The 26,876-nt window shown below is 35.2% G+C and overlaps 3 protein-coding genes across 4 annotated transcripts; all 3 read right to left on the reverse strand.

Annotated features, from left to right (window-relative positions):
- Positions 1-2,046: 2,046 nt before the first annotated feature.
- Positions 2,047-8,738, reverse strand: LOC121420035. The gene is made up of 3 exons (XM_041614560.1): positions 8,641-8,738; positions 7,696-7,946; positions 2,047-2,756 (listed from the first exon to the last, which is right to left on the reverse strand). Exons 1-3 carry the CDS (start codon positions 8,700-8,702, stop codon positions 2,653-2,655), a joined length of 417 nt encoding a protein of 138 aa, XP_041470494.1. The 5' UTR covers positions 8,703-8,738; the 3' UTR covers positions 2,047-2,652.
- An 8,250-nt stretch (positions 8,739-16,988) lies between these two features.
- On the reverse strand, positions 16,989-20,138 carry LOC121420723. Its single transcript, XM_041615376.1, has 3 exons — positions 19,930-20,138; positions 18,938-19,128; positions 16,989-17,220 (listed from the first exon to the last, which is right to left on the reverse strand). Exons 1-3 carry the CDS (start codon positions 20,070-20,072, stop codon positions 17,105-17,107), a joined length of 450 nt encoding a protein of 149 aa, XP_041471310.1. The 5' UTR covers positions 20,073-20,138; the 3' UTR covers positions 16,989-17,104.
- Positions 20,139-23,654: 3,516 nt separating this feature from the next.
- On the reverse strand, positions 23,655-26,559 carry LOC121420734. 2 transcript variants are annotated; one of them, XM_041615383.1, is made up of 3 exons: positions 26,411-26,559; positions 25,694-25,947; positions 23,655-24,026 (listed from the first exon to the last, which is right to left on the reverse strand). In XM_041615383.1, the coding sequence occupies exons 2-3, from the start codon at positions 25,929-25,931 to the stop codon at positions 23,917-23,919; spliced, it is 348 nt and encodes a 115-aa protein (XP_041471317.1). In that variant the 5' UTR covers positions 25,932-25,947; positions 26,411-26,559; the 3' UTR covers positions 23,655-23,916. The 2 variants fall into 2 exon arrangements, with proteins under 2 accessions (XP_041471317.1, XP_041471316.1); XM_041615382.1 differs by having other exon boundaries at positions 23,656-24,026; positions 25,694-25,950; positions 26,411-26,521.
- Between the last annotated feature and the right edge of the window lie 317 nt (positions 26,560-26,876).

Consider the following 26,876-nt stretch of genomic DNA (forward strand, 5'->3'; position numbering starts at 1 on the left):
TACAAAAGAGAAAACATGCATTTCCCACCCAGAAATAGAACCAGTCTCTCTCTTTAAAAACAAATACATTCTAAAAATTTCTGAAAAATTGAGGCTTAATCATAGTTTTGACTGGCTATGGAGATGGGTGGAGTAAAGCAAGTGTTCTTATAAAGCCCCAAGACTCTCATATTTATTGTAGTTTCCCCTTCCCGCTTTCCCCTTGAATTACAATCTCCCCCTCTCTCAATTTAATCTCTCTCCCCTCTAGTACAACCCGTCTCTCGATTCATATCCCCTCACCCTCCATTTTTCTAGTTTACATATTACAGTAGTGCTAAAAAGTAAGTGGACCCCACCAGAAAAATCATGCCGAGTGTTGAATGGAGACAACAACACTACAATCATGACAATGTTCGGCGCGCCCAGAGAAACCAACTTTATTGAATGTAATAGTTTATCACCCGAATTCACAATAAAATATCTAAGAATTTGAAGACTTGACATATATGTTCGTCTTATGGTGGGGGCCCCTAAATTTTTAGCACCATTCTATGTATAATACACCTTTCTCATTTGGTTGTGCAATGAAAATGGCTCTGAGTTGTGCCAAAACTATGGGCAAATGACTGGCATCTTCGCATACATTCGTAATTCCGAAGCTTCGTTATTCCGAAGGTTCGGATATTCCGAAGGTTCGCATTTCCGAAGGTTCGTAATTCCGAAGGTTCGTAATTCCGAAGGTTCGTGACTCCGAAAACGAAATGAGGTTCGTAATTCCGAAGGTTCGTTAGTCCGAAAACAAAGTGATGTTCGTAATTCCGAAGGTTCGTTAATCCGAAAACGAAATGAGGTTCGTAATTCCGAAGGTTCGCTAGTCCGAAAACGTAATGATTAACGAACCTTATTTCGTTTTTCGGACTAACGAACCTTCGGAACAACGAACCTTATTTTGTTTTCGGATTAACGAACCTTCGGAACAACGAACATTATTTTGTTTTCGGATAAACAAACCTTCGGAACAACGAACGTTATTTCGTTTTCGGATTATAGAACCTTCGGAATAACGCCACAAATGTTCGGATTAACGAACCCTTTTACGTTTTCGGATTAACGAACATCGAGGTATAGGCAATTTACATGTACGTGTTTCGGAATTACGAACCTTCGGAATTACGAAGTGTAACCGGCATCTTAACACTCTTTAGATGTTGAACACAAACATTCTCTCTCTCTCTATATATATATATATATATCTCTCTCACACACACACACACCATCACACCCACACACACACCCTCTCACAAAATATTACATCCTCCCGTTTTCACTACTCTCCATTAATCCAAACTTATATTTTATGTCCGTGCATCTCTTGACACGACTCTCGTCCCTCCCATGATAGTAATACCTCGGTCACATTTGCTCTACGGCGACCGTACGGCGAGTCGAAAACAGCCGTTTTATTCATTTTTTAAATGCAAACCTATCTAGCTGGTACAGAAATTGTTAAAACGGCTGTTTTCCACTTGCCATACGACCGCCGTAGAGCAATTGTGTCCGAGGTAATAAGGGAAAAGACAATTACATTCAAATAGCATCCTACATTTGCTCTTGATCACATAAATGCCTTATTGAAACCTATTCAAAACCGACCGATGATTTAACATTATAAATAATGTAATAACTTTGATCGGTCTGGAGTCGGTTTAGTTGGTGTGACAGACCACAAACTCCTCCTCTATACATGCACAATTGATACGTTCGTACAATGCAATGAAATGGAGAACAGATATGTTATGAATACCACGTTTTTATTAAGAATTAGTGATGTACCAAAATAGAAACACTTCGATCACTTGATTCCAGGAGCATGTTGATTACAAATCATGAGTTCTAGGAGACACTATCAGACGCTATCAGACTATCCTCTACAGATTTTCACAATTCTAACCTTCTACCTACATTGCAAGACAGTATTATCAAAACTTGACTTATACATTAATCGATGAGTCTTCTTTTTGTATAACTAATCCTAGCTATCGACTATAGATTGAGTCTTTTTATAATGCTTTTTAGTAAATCATAATTACCAATTTAAACAAATTGTGCTTCAAAATAATGTTACATTTCACAAACGGTATTCATAATTGTATATAAAAATGTAATATAAAAAGGGAAGTACAAAGTGGTGCACGCATTGATACGTCATAATAGATTGGTGTCACGTGACGTTGAGGTGAATATCAATTCGTGCACCTTAAACAACGAAAGAAATCAGTTCGCAGGCACACTCGTATTATAATAGTTGAACAGTTTGAAGAGAAATATCTGTAGAGAGCATGATGAATATTGTAAATGTAAAAGTCTGCTATCGGAAGCGAGCTTATATTAGTCATGTTAGTCTCTGTCTGACAAGAACGGTCGTCCTACCCAATATTTGTGAAGTTACCAAGGTAAAGGCGTATGGATAGGACAACCATTCTATCCAATGTGTATTCGACACGTTTTTTTTCCCAAAAATCATTTAGTAGTTTAATTGTTTGCAATCTGTATGTTGTTCGGACGTGTTGTCTTCATTGTTAACCGGATCTCGGTCCAGCCGGGTCTTGGTTTGTTCAACTTTCGGTCCTTCAATGTGCTACCCGGTGGTCAGCCATGATAGGTCTCCGTCTACTGACCTCCGCCGTATCCGCACACTCTGTAGTATTTTGGGCTGGTCTCGCGGAATCGCTTGTCACAGATGCAGTTAAAGCCATTCAGAGGGTGTGTACAGCCTGGAAAATAACGATTGAGAAAGAGAAAAATATGTATTAGTGATGAGTAAATCGGTCGAAAGTTAGCCGCGACTAGGCAAAACCAGCTAACAGGTGGGTGTTTCATAAAAGCTGTTCGTAAGATACAGATGACTTTACGCACGACTGGTGATCCTTTCTTGTCCTATGTGATATCCGTAATTGATTTATGACCTAAGAACAGGTTCCAGTCGTACGTAAAGTCGTTCGTAACTTTACGAACAGCTTTATGAAACACCCACTAGATCAGACAGGTTATAATATTGATAGGTTAGTAGGCCGCGGGAAGATTTGAAAGGAATTGGAGGATAAAATAAAATTTGGGGGAGGGGGCATGATTACATGAAATCACAATATGATGGTCATTTTCGCTTTGTGTGTGCATGGCCACTGTAAAGAGTGCATCCCCCTGGTTCCGCGGCCCCAGCTCCCAAAAGGCTTCCCTGCTGGAAAGACCAGCGTGATCACAGTGGCCCGTATTCTGAAGTCGGGTTTAACTCAATAGGATGGTCCGGGCTGAAAGTATTATTATTATTATTATTTTATTCGGCATACAGAATCAAATCAAATATTACAAACAAGTGAACACAAAATGCAATAGAGTCATACAGATCATAATATAAAATTCAAGACAAAATTACGTTGTATCAGGTGCGTCTGGTCAAGCTGCCAGGGTATGGAAAAAGTTAACTTAATAACTATGGTCCGCAGACCTTCCTCCCCATACCTGACCAGACACACCTGATATTGATTGAAATAATACATATATATATATATACATGTATATCAAAGTAAAATACGTACATTTGATAATGGTCATGATGTATAAACGAATGGAGAAAAATTATGAAAAATTATTAAATCATTACATATAATCACTAATTCAAAAACATAAACATAACATAATCATTGTTTAACGGCCTTGTTTTATAATGCTTCCAGGATTACATGTACATCAATTGCTGTGATAGAGTAAGAAACAGTTTATGTAAACGGAATGAAGATATGCTCAAAATATAAAGTGAGAAGTTTATACAGTTGTATTTTGACATAATCAAAATTTATATGAATATTGCACCTTAGGGATATCCTATGTTGTTTATTAGTATTGTTGTTATTGTTGTGATTGTTAATAGTGGTAATAGTAGTAGTAGTAGTACGGTAGTTATATTAGTAGTAGTGTAATAGTAGTAGTAGTATAGTAGTAGTAGTAGTAGTAGTAGTAATAGTAGTATTGGTATTAGTAATAGTAATATTCATAGTGTATCACCATGGGTTTAGAGCTTAATAAAAAGAGTAGAATTCACTGAGCAAAATTCCGCAAATTTCATCAAAATCGGGTAACAAATAACAGAGCTATTGAATTTTAAAGTTTAGCAATATTTTGTGAAAACAGTCGTAATGAATATTCATAAGGTGGGCTGATGATGTCACATCCCCACTTGTTCTTTTGTATTTTGTTGTATGAAATTAGGTTTATTCAATCTTTTTCCTTCAAGAACTAGAAAAATTGTATTGACAACTGATCTAGTCCATTAGATATTTATTGCTGCAGCTTATTACATTATAAGGGAGACATATTATTCACACAATTATGAAATAATGAACGAAATATGAGTTTATGTAATAACATAAGAAAACGGAAAGTTGAGATGTGACATCATCAACCCTAAAGAATATTCATGACGACCGTTTTCACAAAATATTGCTAAACTTTAAACTTCAATAACTTTATTATTTGTTATCCAATTTTGATGAAATTTTCGGCATTTCGCTCAGTGAAATCTACTCTATGTATAATTTATAAATATTTTAAGCCCGGATCATCCCCTTAAAATCAAGTTTAAAGTTGTGGTTTAAGTATGGATAGCCAATTGATACACAAATCACTGACAGTAGAGATCATAATTATTTCAGCTCATTTTGCTCTCAAATCATTCCTGATTGTCTAGGGAGCATACATAGATGATTGTCTTCACCATTGAAGAATCGGGAAAGAGCACAGTAAATAATACGAAACATTCAAGTTAATAAAAATTTTGACACTTTTGGCTTCCCATAATTTTAGCACAGAGTTAGACCATGGTCTAAGTTAAACCTGACTTCAGAATAAGGGCCATGCAGTGTGCTCACATAAAGCCCAGCGCTCACTATGCGATTCGTTGCGATCCGAATTTCAAATGAATTGTAATAACTTTTGAGATGAAGATTCCAACCGAAAAAAAAATAAAAAAAAAAGGTTCAGAATAGTGGTAAGGAATCCTGACATCGAAAGCAAGTTAAATTTCAAATCGCAATGATGCCATCATCGGCTGCGACTTAAAACCGACTTGGACTTTACTCCGACCATCATGACCATAGGACTTGTCGCAAAGAAAATTAATGATTTTATTACTCCTCACACAATGTCGAACTCTAAATGAAATAATTTTACCTTTTCCTTCTCATTTAAGGCAAAATACGATTTATTAGAAAATCGCATCGGATCGCACAGTGTGCGCCGGGCTTTAGTCCACTCTGTGAACACACTGTGATCACACTTTGGAACATTGTCCAAATTCAACAGTGCGGAGAAATTTTTACGCTGTGGTAACCTTGACAGTCTGTTCATAGCGTGTTCACATGCTCGATTGTGAGAATATGTGATTCCCACTGTCACAAAAGCTCAAATTTACCAGTGTGAACGTGATTCACAGTGTGTTCCACTCTGTGGACACACTGGGGGACACCTTTTTCCTTTCCAGTAACTATGAAAAGCCATCAAAGTCAACATATGAAATAAATGTTAGTTAAAAAAAACCTAGATATGAATGTATATCCACAAATTAATTCATTTCTTGACAATTTGGTGTGATCTCCTTTGTTTACCATGGACATTTTGCAAATTCCCTGTTTAAAAATTATGACACTGATGGATTTCCATAGAGTTACGACTGATTGGATCAATCGTAACTCTTTGCAAGACGGGGCCAGGACCCCATGGAAGATAAGCATGACTATGCCAGTCGAGCTGAATGTGTCCACCGTATTTTATTGTATATGATTTTTTTTATACGGCAATAAATGGTACTACTGCTGCTGCTGCTGCTGCTATATACCACTTTTACTACTACTACTACTACTACTACTACTACTACTACTACTACTACTACTACTACTACTACTACTACTACTACTACTACCACTACTGCTGCTGCTACTACTACTACTACTACTACTACTACTACTACTACTTGTACTACTACTACTACTACTAATAATAATAATAATACTGCAACTACTGCTACTACTAATACTACTACTACTACTGCATAACTGCACTACGTTTCCTTTTTGTTTAGTTTTATATACCGTATAAAGAACAAAACAATACAGTTTATTCGAAATGAAGAAAATCATCAAATATTTTCATCAGACACTTTACATCTAATCAACTCTTTGCACGCTGAATTATTTTTTTGGAGGGATGATAATGACAACTGTTTCCATGTGGTTTTCTTTAATTTACGATATCTATATTGCACCGTCGTTACTTATTATTATTATATAGATGTTATTCAAGACCTACTGCTTTTTATTAGCGTTTCCAATTTGAAGGTAGGTAGAAAACTAATCATAGTTTAATTCAATTGTACGAATGTGCAAGATTGCAACTTCAGGGCGCGAATGGTTTTTAAGATATTATCAATTACTTTATTCTGCTGTGCAAACCCTTCACTCAAGGATAGTGGATCGAAAATGAAGCCTATCATCACTGCCCATCTAGTCTGGAAGCACAAACTTTTTTTTTCTTCACAAGTCGCATAGTGCATAACGCACAGTCTGAAGTAATGAGACTAGATTCGCTCATGTACTGTCTCCGCTTCTATTTGATACAGAGAATTTGGAGTAGTCTTCATTCGATAGACATGATAATCGGTTAAACGATCAAACTTGAGTCTGTGTTTGCAGACTAGAATTCATGATTGAGTAAAGCACGATTTGCTAAGCAATAATGAGTAGGGGAAGGCGGGGTAAGTTGTGACACTTTTTGCATTTTGCGTGATAGAATTGATATGACTAATAATATTGTAGAAATAAATACCTTGCCTTTAAAGTTGATTCTTGGGAAATCTTTTTCACCTATATACAACTTTCTACCCCCACACTGAAAGTCGCTGTGACCTTTGAAAAAAAAACGATGTCAAGTGGCACAACTTGCCCCATCTGTGGGGTAAGTTGTGCCACCTTCTGGGGTAAGTTGAGCCACAAAAACTATGTACAAAATGTATGCAGGAACCAGAACCAGAATGTCAATTTTTTTTATTCGAAGTCTTTTCACTTGCTAATTCTCTATAAATACTAACATTCTCTAATCTCTAAAAGTAAAAGAACTGTCACATGAATTTGCTCTTTTCTGCCTGCATATCGATGGCTTTTTAAGGTTTTTTTTTTTTATTTACATTACCATTAGAATTACCATGGCTCAACTTGCCCCATGTTGTTTGGCACAACTTACCCCAGTCCAAACTTAATGCAGTATTTTCACATCCACACATTTTTTATGCATCCATCTTGTAAAAGACCATGACAAGAATAAGAATCTATACCTGGACTAACAATATTGTTCGTATTTCTCTATTATATTTAAAGACATGTGTGTGTAAAAAGCAATGATCTATTTCACACCCTTTTGTACTTTTTTGGCTGAAATTTGTATTTTTCCCTCTAAAAAAGTACTTTTTGTTTCAAAGTTAAAAACAATGTGGTGGGGTTAAGGGTTATGTAATGGGTCATCAATACATAACACCACCATAATGCCTGACTCATTCAGTATTGGCCTGGGCGTGGTGGCTCAACTTGCCCCTATGCTCAACTTACCCCGCCTTCCCCTACGGAAGATTGGATTTAACGAACATCAAGAGAACCAAAATGTACTTACGGAAAAACATCCTCCCTCCTCGTCCTCGTTTGTCCATTTCGTCGAAGCCCTCGTCGAACACCATTCCGGCGTCGTTTGAATCAACCCTCTTAGAAATCAAGCCCAGAATCTCATCCAGATCGGCGCCTGTGAGATCGTCGAACGCTTCGGCGGTAACCAAGGCGGTTGCCATGGCAGCAGCAAAGATCATGATGAGCACCTTGGAAGCCATTATGGTTTGGTTGGGTGTTAACGGAAGAGTTGATTGTAGCCTGAATGACGATGAATGAATGTAATAAAAAAGGGTTAGTTGACAGATAGAAAGACTATACTTGTTTCATTTCAAATTTTCAACAATAAAATTAAAAAGTAAGACATGTATAAAATCTTTTTTTAACAGTCAGCCACTTTAAAATGTCGTATTTTCTGTCATACTGTCAATGTATCAGGTAGAAAGCATTGTTTATTATTCTGGCCAATCTAAATAAAAAAAAAATCGTTTCTGTAGTGATATTCGCATAATTCTGTGACATATATTTATATGTACACGAATTTAAATATATTTATATTTGATATACGCGAATGGGAATACAAAAATGAATTTGATTTGTTTAAGTTAGACCTTTACTAATGAAAATTCTTTTTTCAAATGAATTTACAGTGTGCAAAGAAATACTACCAAGACTCTTGAAACTGTTATATAATACACCCACGAAATAAATACATTAGTACCAATTAGTTGTTTCATTCAGCGCTTTTAGAAATAACTGTGCCATGCATGCGCATCATCATAATTGTCCCGAAAATGAAATATGAAATATTCTGATTAAGAAAAATAAAATTTTAATGAGGCGGACTACATCTTCATTTTCCTTTATAAACGGGAAAAAAGGCGAATAGATTACAAAGAATCGAGTTAATCTGATGATAATTGAGATAATTTGAGAAATATCAAGATATACTCACAAAAAATAAGAGCTTGGATGCTTTCTTCTGCCAGACGAGATGAGATGAAGACTCTGATGCATTCTTCTCCTTATATACCTTTTCCCTTAATGTATCTGCATCCGACACAACCCAGCAGCCCCGCCCATGACTGCCCCCTTCTTACCGAATATTTGAATAAAGTAATTATAAAACGACATACACACCTCCATATCTATCGGACCAATTAACAAACCCTCCGGGGAAGGGGGAGCGATTGATGGAGTTTCAAGATAATTTGTGGTTTTCTTATATCGCAAGAGGTAATTAAATATCTCAATTGTCGAGTCGTCAGCGAAGTGTTTGCAATATTTCACTCTCTCTCTCCCCTTTCTCTCTCTCTTACATTAGGATTTCGATGTTGGATGCAGTTCAATGGTGCTCAACATGGCAAAATTTTTATTTAATTACATTTTCTTTTTGCATTTCCCCTTTAATTTTTTCAAATTGAAGAGATTGACGACATGCAATGCCATACTCTAGTTGTGTTTCTTCGAACTTTCTTCGCGATGTGATCGGAGTCTTCAACTTTAAAGACTTTAATTAAAAGTCTTTTTGTAGGGCCTACAAAGTTAAAACTAATTTAAACAACACTTTTTACCACATGAATCGCACAGTAGTTGTTTAAACATTTTAAACAAGTGTTTAAAATTTCAAGCAACAAAGTTAGAATTCAAATATTTAATTATCAATAATTTAAGCATGGTTATTGAAGATTTTAAACACTTGTTTAAACTGTTTAGACAACTATTGTGAGATTTACGTAGTAAACATCGTTGTTTAAATTATTTGTAATATTGAATATTGTAGTATACATTTTACTCAATGTGCGTTTTATAGGTTTTTTAATTAGCATAATTCATGTTTGAAACAAAAGAACGACGTGAGAGAACAAAAGGGCAGGATTAAAGTTTTGCTTACCATGATACATCTTTTTGAGAGATTCAGACTCGATAAGCATACCTTTTCAGCAGATCCTTTTATTCCTTCAAGGACAACGCTATACTTTTTTTTCGTAAAATAAATTTCATTTGCTTTAAACGGTGTACAGACAATTTTTTTAAATCATTCAAAGTATCTTATATTCATTTCAAATTTCCAAAACTTGAATTTTCCCTTAAAAAATTGTCCTAGGATCTTAAATATTTTTTACGGCATGTATTGACGAGAGTTGACACTTTTGTACTGTATACACCAGTTAAGTGATTTTTACTTTGTCCACACTACAGTGCATGTTAGCCACATTTATCTCAATTATCACATTCAAGTACTGACATTTTAATTATACCGTTTAAATTTGGTACATCATTACATTCCAATTATGAAAATCCTTTATTTCTATTTAATAGCTTTTAATCACCATGGACACAGAGATGGTGTCTTGGAGACCCCTGCCCCTGGAAAAAAAAGAAAATAGAAAAAATGAAGAAAAAAAGGATAACATACATGACATATGATAATAATTTTATGAGAATGATTTCAAAATCTGTCTAAAACTTCTGCCCCTTGAAATGTCTAATCATTAAGTACGCCATCGTCATCGAAATACCCGAGGGACGACTTTATTGTTGATACAATACAATAATTAAACAAGTAAAAATTTAAGGAATATAAGGAAGGAAGAAAAAAAAGACGGCGAAGGACATTTGGCATGTTTGATCTTTTACTAGTTTCACGTGAAGTATTAATCCTCAACATCATTACCATTGTGCAGCGACCGTAATTTGAAAATCGCTTGACACATTAGAATTAGTATTAACGAGCAAGATGAAATGCTTAAAAAAATCAAATGATGCGGAAATGACGCCATTTCTTTCATGAAGTTTTCCGTTATTATTAAAATATATCCACCGCTTTGGTTCAAAATTATTAGATGTCCAAGACTTCCCCCATCGCAACAGTATCAGGTTTCATTCCCCCAAAAGAGGGAAACAAAGGGGTCTGGGGATATGCGACACGATAGCGAATGGCATTTCTCCTTCAATACTTGGAAAGGCATAGATGCATGACTTTGATATTACTTCTACATTTGCAGTATTTCCAATAACGGTAGGTGGTCAATTAAAAGCAAAGTCGGGTTCAGCCACTTGAAAGGAGATGCCTCATGACTTTAAGATGGATGCGGATGGATGGTAGAATATGCGTTGTTCTCTGTCATCGGAGCGAAACGGAGATGCGGACAGACACTAACGAGAGGGAAGATGGTAGTTTCCGACACGAAACCCTTTCCCACCAAAAAGTGGTTAACGAGAAGCATTAACTTAAACTTGTGCTTTGGCCCAACAGACGCACTAGTGCTACATAGTGATGGTGTATCTCCAATGAATAACATATATAAACTTGCTAAACTTTTTTGAACTAAAGCACTTAAATTACAACGTGGGAAATTCAATCAATTTTTTTACTGCCGAAATTAGTTCATTTTTCAAGAAGAGGAGTTTTAGCTAAATCAGAGCAAACTTCTGGAACTCCATTCCACAGCACCTTAAACGCGAATTAAGTTTAGAATTTAAAACGGAATCTTAATCACACTTGTCAAATCACGAGCCATCCATGACTACCCCCCTAAATCGTATTATTTGGCTTGCATTTAGCCATGATAGCAGAGTGAGACTATATAGTCGCCACATTGAAAACTCTTTGGAGTACCAACTGATAAGTTTTTTTTGTCTTATTTGTTTTTACTAGGCTAAATATTATATATGCTTGTAAATTCAAAAATGTTTTACTAAACATTCAGGCCTTTACATTGTTTGTTTAAAAAAAAACCAACAGATTTGGAATACTCTTTGGCCCAAAAAGGAGAAATAAGGTCTCCATCCACTTCCAAAACTTGAAATTTGAAATGTAATCCTAATATTTATAAATGTGATTTTAATTCGCTGTTTTTTCTTGGATTTTTCAAGTCTTTTTGAACTCATTCGTGTACAGCAAGTAACAACTGTGCAATGCTATGTTGTTAGTGTGTTTGTCTTGTATTATTTCATTGATTTGTTTGTTTTTGCCACAATAACTCTGATCTGTCTTAATAAGTTGTAAATGTTGCAATTTTACTTTCATTATGTCTTTATTTTGACAAAACAAGCAAAAACAAAAAAAATCTTAACCAAGGTTAAGTTTGTGAAATATCATAACTTAGAAGGTATATGAAACCAGTTCATAAAACCTAGACCTAAGGATAATCGTGAATCACTTAACATTATATGCTTGTTTCAGGTCCATTGACCAAGGCCATATCTCATTTAGGGTCAACAAAATTTGGCCATGTAAAGAATATTTTTTGGATTACCATCATGGCCTTGAAAAAAAGAAAAAAAAAGGTTATCACCCCAAATGTCAGGTCATTTCGACCTAAATAAATTTGATAAAAAACCCCCCAAACAACCCCCTCCCCCCAAAAAAAGATATCTCCCAATCAGTAAGGTCATCTCGTCCAAAATATATGTTTAATTCGATTTTGAATGATGTATTTCTTTCCATCATAAAAGACCAAATATAGTAGGTGGACATTTGATGTTGTGTAACCACTACTATTTTGGGTATGTTCCACTTGTTTAATATTATTTTAGTTATTTTAGTTATATATCCCTCTATTATTTCTTTGCTCACCACGTCATTTTTCAGTTTGTATTATTTAAGTTTATATAAATATTATTTGTGAATATAGTATCCATCTTCTTTCTAGTTTTATGTCGTTTATATATTATTTGTTTTATATTCTATACTTTATTTAGTTTAATATGTTTATTTATGACGAATTTTGTTTTATGCTTGACATATGTTATTTCGAATAGCATATTTTATCTGCACGACCCTGCTGCAGATCAGTCTTCTGGCTGAGGTAGGCCCAGTGCTTAAATAAATGACATAGAAATGAAATTTGCATATAGACGTATACATATATACACACATATGTATATATATTTTCATATATATGTGTGTGTGTGTGTGTGAAGAGCTCACTTGCGAAAGGGGTTAGGTCATTTTCATCAAATTTGATTTTTATGTCTTAATGTATATATTTTTAGTAGCTCTATAAGATGATACCAAAGAAAAATTGAAATTCCTATTAAAAAGTGAACTAAAATGGCAAAGAAAAATCACTTTTTTTAAAAGGGGTTAGGTCCATTTCAGTTTAGTTGCAAAAGGGGTTAGATCCACACAAATTTTTTTTGGAAAAGAATATCTTAAAAAATATGAAGACAGGTAGAATTCTTTTATACCCGATTTTATGTTCTCGGGTAGGGTATCATTCTTACTCTAAAATAGTTTTTCCTATTATATTTATCACATTTTACTTTCCCATTTTTATGATATTGTATATTCGTTCAGCCGAATGAATTTCCATATTTACTTAATTTTTATTGCTTTGTCTTGTCTTAATTGCTTTATATAAATTATTTATTCAACTAGCTATAGGGGATCCACGCTCTACAAGCAATGCTTTTTTAGTGGATCCCCTCATTTCCATATACGCTCATACAAGCGTTTGTTATATAATTATGCTAAGTTAAAAATTATTTTGTATTCGTACTTTGATTTGTATTTGCATTCGATTTATATTTGTTTTGGAAATGAAATAAATTTCTTGAATCTTGAATCTTGAACAAATCATGGAAATTCAGTTTTGCATAAGAATATTGCAATATGGGGGAATAAAAAAAATATTTTCTTGGAATGGACCTAACGCCTTTTGCAACCATACTCTTATGAAGAACTCAGTTGTCAAAACGGGTTAGTTCCATTTTCATGAATTGTTCACAATCATAATTGTTTTCTGTCTCTAAACCTCTACATTTTTAGTCACTGATGATACCAAAGAAAATTTGAAATTCAAATGAAAACCTGAATGAACGTGGCAAAGACAAATCACTTTTTTTAATCAAAAGATATTGGATTCATTTCAGTTTATATGCAAAAGGGGTTAGGTCCAAAATGTTAATTTTCTAAAAAAATATATTGAAAATTGAAGACAAGTAGATTTCTTTTATACCCAAATTTATGTTCACATGATAGGGTACTACATCATGACAATTTAGTTTCTCACAAGAAAAAAAACATGTTTTTTTTTCTCGGAATGGTCTAACGTGGACCTAACCTCTTTTGCAACTAAACTCTTCATATATATATATATATATATATATATATATATATATATATATATATATATATATGTATATATATATATAATCCGACAGTAGTAACTGTTGTAATTGTAAACTTCTAAAATAATTAAATTCAACGTTATTTTCTGCTTCTTAATCGACGGCCTGATGATTGCTTCTTAAGCATGAAACTGGCAGTAGCCGTGTTGATTTAACCATCCTACCTCGGATTATACCAGCTCCTTCATTGTAGAGCACTCTTCAGGATCCAGGGTCCTTTCTTGGTTATATATATATATATATATTTCCCCCATTTTCTCTTCCTCTCTTTATCAATAAAAATATACCTCTCCGTTTCTCCTTTGTACGCGTACTACAAGCATTGGAATCGACCAATGCCATCATTATTGTCATTATCATCATCATCATCATCATCATCATCAATATTTTGATCATCTCCGTCATCAAAATCAACAATAATCGTCTTTATTATTTATCACATCTTCATCATCATTATCGTCATCGTAATCGTCGTGATGATAATGATGATGATGTTCATCATCATCACCACCACCGTTATCATAATTATCGCAATGCACGTCCAATGACACATCAATATTATCATTATCATTATTAATATCCTAACTTACATTATCATCATAACAAATATAACCTCTTTCATTATAATGTAACTTTATAAGGCCTATCAATATACATGTTGTCCTCATAAAGGGTCGGCAGCATGTTTAATAGGATAAAATCTAATGATACTGATAATCATTCGCAAAAATCCCCTAAGGGTTATATATCATTTAATGGCTAGAAAAGATCTCATTCAGTCCCATTAAAAACATACGAAAGACAGACAATACACACCCACAGACGGGTGCAGAACATTCATACATAATAGCACATACCGTCAGACCACATATCCTTCCAAAAGCAATCTCATAACCTTACATTATCCCCCCCCTTTTCTTATTTTTACCTATTTCAAGGCACAGTGCTACAAATAGGGGAGAAAATAATTAAAAACGCACATCAATTTGGAACATCATTTTTAATATTAAAAACAACAAAACATTAGACGTACACCTCAAATCGTGGGGAAATACCACCAAACAAAAAAAAATCATGAAATCGTTATCAAAGTTACAAAAATAATTTATACACTTAACTCCATTACAATTATGTATTGTATTAAATAATTATATAATATGCTAAGACCGAGTCTGATAATGAAATACAATTTATACTAGTCAAAATTTAATGATGAAATGCGAAGCTTACACATAAAGGACGGGTACATGAAACCTTTACATGGATTCAGTGGCGGCATCATGCTAAATTGATGGGGGCGGGAGAAAAAGTAAGAAAAATCAGAAAAAACTATTTTAAGTAAAATGAGTGACACCTCGTTTTTGACACGCTTCTTTTGTGTATATTTTCTTCCCGATCTTACCCTTTTCCTTTTTTGACGACTACAAATATCATACGGGGCTGCTACTCTCCCCTACCCTCCATTGATGGATTAAAAAAAGATATTTGAAAAGCAAAGAATTCCTTTTATTATTTCCACAAAACATTATTCAATTGATTCTGTTTGAACTAATACGTGAAATTTCTTAAATTTATTAAATCTTAATTATTAAAAGCATTAGTGTAGAATGGACAGGAATTCTATGAAAGAAATCTATAGATATATAGATAAAATACACAAAATAAAGCAACAAAATTAAATAAATCAAACTCAATAAAAAATCACAAACTCAATAAAAGTTCACAAACATGAAAAATGATTAACAGATACACAGGCAAATAAACTGATAAGCTTGATGGTAGAGTTTTTAAACTAAAAATTATCATTAGCATCACATGAAAATAAGCAATAACAATTCTCTCGCAACAGAATTAAATAGAACAAAATAAATCAATAAACATAATTCCGGATATAAATAACAACTCGAATGTAAGTATGAAAGACATAAATGATATGTTAGTATTTGAAAAAAAGACGAAATAAAAAACACACTTTAACATTTTCGTTAAGTAATTGAAGACAAATAATAATTAGAACCAAACGAGTTTGACCATTAAAACACAAAAAAATGAATAACATGTACGATGTAAGCAATCTTTGTTAACACAGTAATTAATAAGCGATGATTAAAATAAGTCTTTTATATCTACGCCAAACGAGCTAAATAGCCAAAAAAAAAAATATTCACTACATTTTACTGTATAACCACCTTGCTCCTTGAAGTAGAAATTAAAATTTTGATTTAATATATAAAAACATTGCCCGACAATTAATTGTTGGCTTAACACTGAGTGGTCATATTTCCAACGTTACAAAGGGAATGTCACAAATAATGGTTTGAGAATCAATCTTATATTATCATCATAATCATTCAACATCACACCTGTTTTGTTCGACCTTTTTCCGAATCATGGACCTTTGCATGTTTAGAAGTTTTCTTTTCCTCCATACATGAAATAGTCATTTCAGTCACGTACCCATTTTCCACCTACGTAGCGGAATCAGAAAATGTCCTAATATTTCGAGTAAATTTTAGTTATGGTGTTATTGTTACACCACCAAAAAAAAACGAACAATGTAAATAAATCGCAAATTCAAGTATTGTCAGTTCTATCGAAGGAAACTTCGAGTTTTTTTTTTTCAGAAATAACGCTTGGTCACAAGACAAATACCATACAAGAATTTAACAAACATGAAGCAGCAACAAAAAAATAATAATAAAACAAACCACAAAACAACGCATGCTTGCTCGTCTAAACATCATCCAATCGACCGTCAACCAAGATACAAATTCGTCATTTATGTACTCATTTAGAGGAACTAGAAAATTTCATAAATAGTTAGAAAAAAAATTGTACCAAATAAGTAATTCCAATGAATATGATCTGTGGTGTGATTGTTTTACCATGGGAAGTGGGATCTTGTAAAGCGCACTCAACAACATTTTTTAACAAGCCGCAAACTCAAGTATTATCTCGAAACCTCGAAAAAAAATCTGAAATAAAGCTTGGTCACAAGACAAATACCATACAATAAAAAACCGAAAGAGACAAACAAATACATGTATAAAACAAACCACAATACAACGCATGCTTGCTCGTTGAACATCATCCAATCGACCGTCAACCAAGATACATATTCGGCCTAAGAAGGCTTGCCGCAAATTCTTCTTTTTTTTCCGTGGGGAAGTTTGATAGAAAAGCGCCATCAACGTTCATGTCCATCTCGGACCACTTCGTAACAATCCAAACAATGTCTTAATGGTTTTATTAAAGATTTATTACTGCGGTAAAATGGAGAATCACTCTTCCTCTGGATCTAGAGAGAACTTAGAGCAGGCAACGTAATATCCTGGATCTCTTGGACTCCTCACCATGTCACAAAAACAACGTTGATCGGTGCCCTTCTTGATGCATCCTTAAAACAACAATAACAAGAAAAAAAAAGTGTTAGAAATATAAAATGAATCATAGTTTTGACTTTGTTCCAACTAATTACATGTATGACACAGTTATGCCAAAAGTACTCTCCAAAGTCCGGTGTTGATTTAACACCAGCCCGGAATCTATATATTACCACACCAGACAAGTCAGTGTTAAATAACGCCGCTTTTGGTATTAGTCTAACACCAAATAGGTATTTATACCACACCAATTAGTATTGAAACAGCATCGGTTTGATTCCAAACTGGTGTTGTTTCAATAATTATTTGGTGTGGACATATATAGATTCCGGGCTGGCGTTAAATCAACACCGGATTTTACAAACCGACCAATGGTATTATGCCGCCCCTTAAACTGTCGGTGAACGGAGCAGTAAGCAAGAGGGCACCTGGCCCCACCGGGTTGTAGCTAGGAATTCCAGTGGGTGTTGCACAACTGTACTTATCAGTAACTTAAGATCTCTTTGTTGACTTAATTTACATTTTATATTTTTTGTTGTATATAAATGTATATAAGTATACCCAAAGGAACTGTTGCTGTGAGCGTTTCTGGACGGTGTTTGTGCTCAGTTAGACATCACTATTATTATTATTGTTATTATCATTATTATCATTATTATCATTATTATCATCATCATCATCATCATCATCATCACCATCATCATAATCATAATCATTACCTTTTGCCGGAATGGAGTCTGTTTCGTTAAAATGACTGTGATATAACTGTGTCCCTATGAATTCCCAATGTTCAATTCACCTCTCATGCGTATCAAAATTTCTTTCCAGTTCTTGTAGGTATACACCCAAACCGAAAAATGGTATTTTGCTCCTTTGCTCCTTAAATTGTCGATGAACGGAGCAGCAAGCAGAAGGGCACCGGGCCCCACTAGGTTGTAGCTGGGAATTCCAGTGGGTGATGCAAAACTGTACTTGTAGTAATTTAAGATCTCTTTGTTGACTTAATTTACATTTTATATATTTGTTTGTATATAAATTTATATATGTATACCCAAAGGAACTGTTGCTGTGCTAGCGCCATGAGCGTTTCTGGACGGTATTTGTGATCAATTAGATATCACCATTATCATTATTATTATAATTATTATCATTATTATTATCATTATTATTATTAGTATTATTATTATCATTATTATTATATTTTGTCGGCCTGGAGTCAGTTCCGTTAAAATGAATGTGTCATTACTTCGGCCCGTGAATTCCCAATGTTCGATTGACGCATAATGCGCATCATAAGTTCTTTCAAGTCCGTGTACACATCAGAAAAATGCTAAAATAATTTATCTTTTTTTTTAAACAATTGAGCAGTTCGAATAGTTGTGCATTGCAAATCTAACCAATTAAACAAGAATGCATACCTCTATGCAATGCTGCTTATACCAAAATTCATCCAGTAATAAGGCTTGGTGTTATTCTACCCAAGAATACACATGATTATTTCTTTCCGACAAGTGTGCAACCATTCTTGTAGTTTTTCTTATTTAGCCAATACATAAAGTGAAATAGATTGAGAAATCTATGCCTTCCCAATTCTAATCGTAGGTGGCGTTCTGTTTCGACCAACCCCACCCGAGACTAAAAGATAATTTGCTTGCGCAGTCTCTCCTACCAGGCGTGTCTAGTCCCCCCCCCCCTTCCACCTTGATGACCCATATCGACATCCACACTTACGAACGTATCGTCCACTGCCTAGTCCGTTGCCCCGCTTTGCGAGATCGTCAATGAACCTCACTCCCATTCCGCGATTATACCACCCCCAGTCAGCGTCTCTCTCGGGGTCGGTGATCGCTGACGTCGTCGACGCACCGAGAATGACCACGGTCAAGAAAAGGGCCAGGATGAAGGTGTGAAGTGACATTTTCCTGTAAACAATATTGGATATAAGTATAAAATGAAACAAGATAGATAATGACGATAGCGGTGAAAACGCAATGTTTTGTTTTCAGGGGGGGGGCACATCAGGCATTATTTATTCAATACTTCAGCCATTCCTAGAGGTAGTATTGCAAAATTGTATAAATTACTGGGTTTTTTTTCAAAATAAAAAATACTATCATTGCGTTTCATCTATCACAGTGCTGCTGCTACTACTACCATTACTACTGCTACTACTTCTACTTCTGTTACTACTCCTACATGTACAACTGCTAGTACTAGTAGTAGTACTACTACTACTTATACTACTACTTCTACTACTATTACTACTACTACTACTACTACTTCTACTACTATTACTACTACTACTACTACTACTACTACTTCTACTACTACTACTACTACTACTACTACTACTACTACTACTACTACTACTACTACTACTACTACTACTACTACTACTACTACTACTACTACTACTACTACTGCTACTACTACTACTACTTCTACTTCTACTACTACTACTACTACTACTACTACTACTACTAGTACTTCTACTTCTACTAACACTCTTACTTATACTACTATAAATACAATCGCAACTACTCCTGCTACTGCTACTACTACTTCTACTACTACTCCCCTTGCTTATCCAAGTACTTCTATCTCTACTATTGCTGTTACTACTATATGTATATATATATATATATATATATATATGTATATATATATATATATACAGTCATAAATTTTTATTTTAACGTGTTAAAAATATATGGTGTCCTTACCTTTCGTTGCAGTTAAAGTTCCTGTGACTTAAAGTGTGAAAATAAAAAAATCCTTTCTGGTAGGCGCTGCGCCGCGTATGGTCGTTAACAACTGAAAATATTACACCACCTTCAAACCGTTTTATATAGTCATCATCCGTCATCACCTTGTTTTCAGCATCTTAGAACTGCGTTTCAAACAAAGGGCCATCCATGTACAAGTAATGATGTGTGACTAGGAGCTATTCTCGGATGGTTTCTAAACTTATCCCTAGTGACGGGGCTCCTTCCATTATAACGTCAAAGCCAATCTAGCGCGTAGGAAACAATTATGAACATCAAAACCGATTATCTTACAAAATATTACCTTTTGCAAAATCTGCCCCCCCCCCCACTCGCATCCGTCTGTCCTTCTATCTATCTGACCTCTCTCTCTCCCCCTCACACACACACTCTTTATATATATATATATATATATATATATATATATATATATATATATATATATGTGTGTGTGAGGGTTTGTGTGTGTACACGTTGATTTCAATAATGTATAGGTATAGGGCATTTTCATTTATTTGATGCAAGATGAAGAAATATGAAAATGTATATAAAAATGCTTTGGCCAAGGTTCGTGCCAGGAGTCGAACCCCGGACTTTTATGGTGCAATCGGGCACCTTTTTACTGTATATGGACCCCATGGAAGAACAATATTGTTGAATAAAAACTGAATATGGCCTATCCATCCGTTTTTATTTTTTTGTTCTGTTTTGTTTTTATACGGAAAATAAATACAATACTACTGTATTACCTTAGACCGATCGGCCACGGCACACATATTCGCACTTTTTTTTAAAGTGAACACCTAGTTACCAATAATGCATATAGCATTTGCATTTATTTGAAAGCAGGATAAAATAGCATTGTAGATTAAATGCCTTGCTCACGGGCATAGGTGCAGCGGCCGGGGATTGAACCCTGGACTTTTTCATGTAGAGCCAGGCGCACACACCCTCACCTACACACGCGCACACCCCCACATTCTCTCTCCCTTTCTCTCCCTCTCTCCTTATCTATGTCTGTACTCAAGAACCCATACACACTCTCTCCCTCTTTCTCTCTTTATATCTCTCCATCCTTCTCTACCTCTTTTTCCCCTTCAATTTCTCGTTTATTCTTTATACCCTTCTGTCCATTCTTATCATTTTCTTCCGGCTCCTTTTCTCTCGCTCTCTCTTTCCCTCGCACTCCCATCCCGGTGCGAAGGTTTTCCCCATGGGCGAGCTCGTCATGCTATTCTTGTCAAGAAATCTAATATCAGAGTTATTACGCGCTTGACTGCTAATACATGGAGAGGCTAAGTCATAAATAAAATGATGCAATTTTTATGAATGAAAAAGAAACTCATTTATAGCAAACGGAAACATAATTCCGCATTTTTCAGGGGCTGTGCGAAATGGGGGGGGGGGGGGGGGGGGCGGCACTGAAGGGGGCTTCATATCCTTTTTTGTTAATGATAAATATGTAAAAATGGTAATCTCATCAAGATTAAATACTACCTTTGACTCAGCCCCCACTGAAAGAATGATTAAAAATACGTATACCTGGTCTACTAATGAATTATTACTCCCTGGACGGTAAAATCACACAATCTCCAGTGCTCTTTGCAAAGAAATAGGAGCAATGTATTTCCAAATTACTCGTCTGACGAGGTCATTATGGTTCGTATTAAAATTATCGTCTCAAGGGGGGGGGGGGGGGCAGGGCCGTTAGCCCCCATCATTTTCAAGTTGTGAAATTTACACTCTAAAAAATAGCCTATAGGCCTATTGGTTAAAATGGGAACATGTACATGTATGTTTGCTGGGTGAAATGATACCAAATGCGTTGTAGATTTTACGCAATTTTGCGTTGAAATCTACCCTTAAAACATGCATTTTGCCCAATAAAGGGGAAAACTTGGACGTACATATGTTATGGAATTGCCCTAGAGAAAAAGAATGGGGTTACATTTTATCCCCCACCCCCGATGAAATAACCCCGGTGCCGCTTCTGGACATTCATAATGATGCTAAATTCGAAATGTAATTTTGGCTGGATAAAGTGCAGCATCTTGCCCATGATATTCGATACTATGTTCATACCATAATCAGGGCGTGTCAGAATGGATGAACGCGATGGCGTAATTAGACTTTAAACAAAGACCAATCTTAATTATAAGCGCATAGCAACATTTTCCTTTGTCTATGATTTGACGCGATCATCCGAACAACATCATTAATGTTTCTAAAAAAAAAAGGGAGTAACTGGAGCAATACGTTGTACCTAATTACTTGACGACTGTGTATGCTAACTTCGAGGAGGTTCACTTGCTTATTGGCTTATATTGCTGTAAACATTGACAAAAACACCGCTTAAGCGTTGAGGGCCAATCAGTTTTAATTATCGCCTCTTTGCGTGTTCCATTCTTTGTACACTAAATTTACATGGAACCCATGAAATATCAACATTTCTTAGTGGAAGGACTGTACCCGAAAACTGTTTCGTTATATCTCTTAATCTCACCTTTATCGGTTTCTTAACCTTTTCCCCACTCACCATCTATCTCTTTCTCTTTCTTTTTCTTTTTCTTCTTCCTCTTCCTTTCCCTCCCATTTCCTTACTCCCGTCTCCTTTCCCCTCTCCTTCCTTGTATTTTCCATCCCCTTTTTGGCGGGGGGGGGCAGGATGGGCTCTCTGTATGACTTCGAAAATTACCTTGATATTCATTTTAATATTTCTTTGTGAATATATCATTATCTAACCATTTTAAAAATAAATTTTGAACGATTCATATCACTGGTGTCAATCCGTGACGTCATACTATTAAAGTGGAATGAAACCTTTGGAACAAATAGGCTTGTGTAGAAACAGAAAAATCAAAGAATAAGAATAAAGAAAGTTTGAGAAAAATCGGACAAATAGTGAGAAAGTTATGAGCATTTGAATATTGCAATCACTAATGCTATGGAGATCCTCACATTGGCAATGCGACAAGGATGTGTGATGTCACTGATGAACAACTTTCCCTTTGGTGGACTATAAAATACCCTCAAAATGTCTCTTTTTGCTTTTTCTTATGATGATACAAACTCTTTATCCATGATGTATTCTTAAAAAAATATGTATTACATGCCCTCATGTAGACAGAACACATGATTTATGGATAGATGTGATAAAAGAGGCAATTCAAGTGAAATATATACTAAAGTAATGGGGAGAGTTGTTCACAAGTGACATCACACATCTTTGTCGCATTGCCAATTTGCTATCTCCATAGCATTAGTGATCGCAATATTCAAATGCTCATAACTTTCTCATTATTTGTCAGATTTTTCTCAAACTTTCGTTGATCTGTTTCTTTGATTTTTTTTTGTTTTCACACAAGCTATCTTGTTCCAGTGGTTTCATTCTCCTTTAAAGTTTATGTGTGTGTGTGTGTGGGTAGGGGTGAAACAATAGATAATCCCCCTAATAGATTCACAACACAAATCGACACCCATGATTCTTTAAATTAAGTACAAAGCCAGGATATTTTTGCAAAAATAAGGTTAATAATATTCAAACCCATTTCTTTTTAGACAAGCCAAGTGTCAGAGTTTGAGCATGTACCTAGGGTGCATTCATTCCAATCCAGTTCCTCTCTTTCGGGTGAACCCTGTATTCAGCTAAACATATCAAAATTGTTGACAAAAAACAAACAAAATCTTTCGCCCTTTCCATGAAATTGAACTTTAATGTTTTCTTTGACTGGCGATTGATAAATACATTTTTATGAATATGCACAAAAAACAACAAAGAGTTGAAAAAACATTCCTTAAAATTGAATTTCAGTTGTTAGAAATATTTCATTAGAAGGAAACTCATCAATGTGTTTCCATGACAACCAGACTCTCAGTGCAGCATCTCCTGGGTAGACTTCAAGGCATCGTCCCGTTGTAGATATTGAACATTACAAATGATTTTTTTTAGATCTGATTTAGATTTTGCCCGCCACAGACCCTGTAGAACCTTGGGTTATTCCTATTCTTTCTCAAGTCACAGATGCAGCTATGGCCGGATACCCGGTGGATGCAACCTGCAAGGTATGATAGACAAAATGAAAAAGAGTGGGGGAATGTACACTGGTTTAGAGATGATGGGGGGGGGGGGGCTCGTGGGCCATGGAGCCCCCCCCCCCCCAATAAAAAAAATACTAATTTTAATAATAATAATGAAAATGACACCATGAACAAAAGGTGAAAAAGAAAGAAAAAGAATGGAAAGGAAAAGGGTGGCATCTGATAATAATTTTTGAATGTTATAGGTCAAAATATATCACAATATGAGGTTTTTTGTATATTGAACAGGTTATCGCTTTTTCTCACTCGCTACACTCGCTCACAGTTGTTAGGACATTTTACCCCATACGCCAGGTCTGGCCACCTCGAGAATTCTCGCTCATTATTCTACTGGAAAGGTATGTACAAATAAGCATTATACAACATTATACAGCATTATATCAAAGGTTGTCTCATATTGTTTTCACTCTGTGAAACATCTATACGACAAACGTCTGACATTCCACTAACGAGATCCGGGGCCCATCTTACAAAGAGTTGCGATTGATCCGATCAATAGCAACTATGAAAAGCCAGCAAAGTCAACATATAAAATGCATGTTTCTTAAAAAAACTTTTCTAGATTTAAATGCATATCCATAGCTTTATTGCTATCTTGACAATTCGATGCGTTCTCCTTTTGTTTACAAAGGACATTTTGCAAATTTTTATTAAAAAATAATTATGACATTGATGGATTTCCATACAGTTACGATTCATTGGATCAGTCGTAAATCTTTGTAAGACAAGGCCCCGATGTCTTTCCGGCAGAAAAAAAAATCAATTAATCAATCAAATTTCATTCTGCCATTAACACAGTTTAAGGAATGCTACAATATGGAGGAGTTTCTCCGCATAAAAATGGATGCAGATCTAATATGGATGAGCAGAAAAAGGAATTATCGTCCTTTCATTAAATGGCTTTGAAAGACAAGCGGCCAAGACTCGATTTTTGCATTTCTCAACTAATTATGTCCGCAAAAGACAATTTATTTTTGTTTTAATTTTTAGCCGCAGGATGAAATATTTTAAAGGTATACCTCTCCCACTACTAAAAAAAGTTAAACGTCGGGAAATTTTATATCTGTACGAATTTTGCGCGATTTAGCCCAAGGGAACAATGGTGCTTCCACTCTAAAAAATGAAGTGCTAATTCAGCCCTTAAAGAGCGTGTATAGTGACTGCACTTCGGAGTGCTGATTTTTCTCGTTCAAATTTGAACTAGACAAATCAGCACTCCGAAGTGCAGTCACTATACATGCTCTTTAAGAGCTGAATTAGCACTTCATTTTTTAGAGTGTGCGGAAGCACAAAATCCAAATAGTAAGATATCGGTACATATACTACGTAAATAAACAAATAAGACATAGCAGCCATTTACAATGCCCCATTATCATGCGATAATAGACATGATAGAGTAAGAGAGAGCTATGTGATGGTTGAAAGGGGATATGTATTATATAGCCTCCGCAAATATACCAGGGCACTGATTCATATAAAAAACTTGAAATAATGACAAAAGTACATTTCTGTAAGCAAGTTTACTATTGGCCAATTAAATCAAGTAATTTCAGTAGCTTATAGTTGTTAATCGTTACAACATGGTCAATGAAACAGACTCCACATTTGAGAAAGGCATACTCACGCACGAAACGTCCTCTACCCTGTCCCCTTCCCTGGCCTCTCCCCCTTTTCTCCACGTCTTCCGTCTCGTTCAGGAGATCGTCATCTGCTTCGAAGTCGAGTTCGTTAGTCCGTTTTTCAAGGAGATTTAGCACCATTTCGAACTCCTCGTCATCTGTCTCGTCGTCGAGTGGCAACGCGGCAGCGAGAGCCGCGACGAAGACGAACACCGTGATGGTCCAGAAAAGTTTAGACGCCATGTTCAACTGGTGGATACTTCTGTAATCCCGTATTCATTTGATTGTAGTAAACAAAACAAAAGAAAGCAACATAGATTTAAATGTTCAGTAATCAGATATACTTCATTTTAAGAAAGAAAAACATCACAATATCATTTTCGCATTAACGTGTAAAAAAATACTGGTAAATGCTGTCAAATCCACCTGACGTATAAGTTTCGTTTCTTTAATTGATTATTAAATTTCTGATTAATGAATCAATCATACAATTCTTTCATGGAAGTACTACCCACTCACCTAGTCTGGGATGATTGCTGCACAGTGTGGATAATTTTGTTTTGACGAAGGAAAATTCACCATGGCTAAGATTCGAACCCACGACCCTCTGATTGAGAGACGAGAGCAGGAACCACGAGACCACGGCATTTACCACAATGTTTGAAATCTAAAACATTTATGAGATAAACATGATCAAAGACATATTCATTATAGTAACTCACCAGAGCTCTGATCAAATCGATGGAGAAAACCTAAAAGATCTCAGCTACAATTCATTCATTGAATGCCAGGGATTCAAATTCTACCAAGACTTATATACCGTTCTCCAATTTGAGAACTATATACCAGGCAACTTCACGCCTAATCCATCTTTTGCCATAATCATGATAATGATAGAGTGATGTAGCCAAAGATATGAAGTATTTTGATATAAAGTTTCTGAATGATTAATGGTAAGAACGAAATTGTGTCATATTTCTGGACATGACAATTAATTGTGTTTGATAGAACAGGTACCTACTTGTCGGGTAAGACTTTGACTTTATTAATTTAGATAAATACCATTCTTCCGGATATAATCATTTTTGTTATGCATGGATGCTCTTTTAATGATTTCCCCGCACTTTCATTTCGTTTTTCACTATTCATTTAGATTTACGGATTCACAATTCTATATTTTCTTTTTAT

Source organism: Lytechinus variegatus, chromosome 8 (assembly GCF_018143015.1).
Source record: "Lytechinus variegatus isolate NC3 chromosome 8, Lvar_3.0, whole genome shotgun sequence".
NCBI lineage: Eukaryota > Metazoa > Echinodermata > Echinoidea > Temnopleuroida > Toxopneustidae > Lytechinus > Lytechinus variegatus.

What these genes read in the sequence shown, in the direction of transcription:
- LOC121420035 (XM_041614560.1), bottom strand. Translation starts at nt 8,702, where the DNA reads ATGCATCAGAGTCTTCATCTCATCTCGTCTGGCAGAAGAAAGCATCCA. An exon ending in CATCCAAGCTCTTATTTTTT is followed by an intron (nt 7,947 to 8,640) that starts GTGAGTATATCT and finishes ATCGTCATTCAG; the next exon opens with GCTACAATCAACTCTTCCGT. An exon ending in AGGAGGGAGGATGTTTTTCC is followed by an intron (nt 2,757 to 7,695) that starts GTAAGTACATTT and finishes GTTATTTTCCAG; the next exon opens with GCTGTACACACCCTCTGAAT.
- LOC121420723 (XM_041615376.1), bottom strand. Translation starts at nt 20,072, where the DNA reads ATGACGGATGATGACTATATAAAACGGTTTGAAGGTGGTGTAATATTT. An exon ending in AACTTTAACTGCAACGAAAG is followed by an intron (nt 19,129 to 19,929) that starts GTAAGGACACCA and finishes TATTGTTTACAG; the next exon opens with GAAAATGTCACTTCACACCT. An exon ending in AGGCAGTGGACGATACGTTC is followed by an intron (nt 17,221 to 18,937) that starts GTAAGTGTGGAT and finishes TGTTGTTTTAAG; the next exon opens with GATGCATCAAGAAGGGCACC.
- LOC121420734 (XM_041615383.1), bottom strand. Translation starts at nt 25,931, where the DNA reads ATGGCGTCTAAACTTTTCTGGACCATCACGGTGTTCGTCTTCGTCGCG. An exon ending in GGGTAGAGGACGTTTCGTGC is followed by an intron (nt 24,027 to 25,693) that starts GTGAGTATGCCT and finishes CATACCTTGCAG; the next exon opens with GTTGCATCCACCGGGTATCC.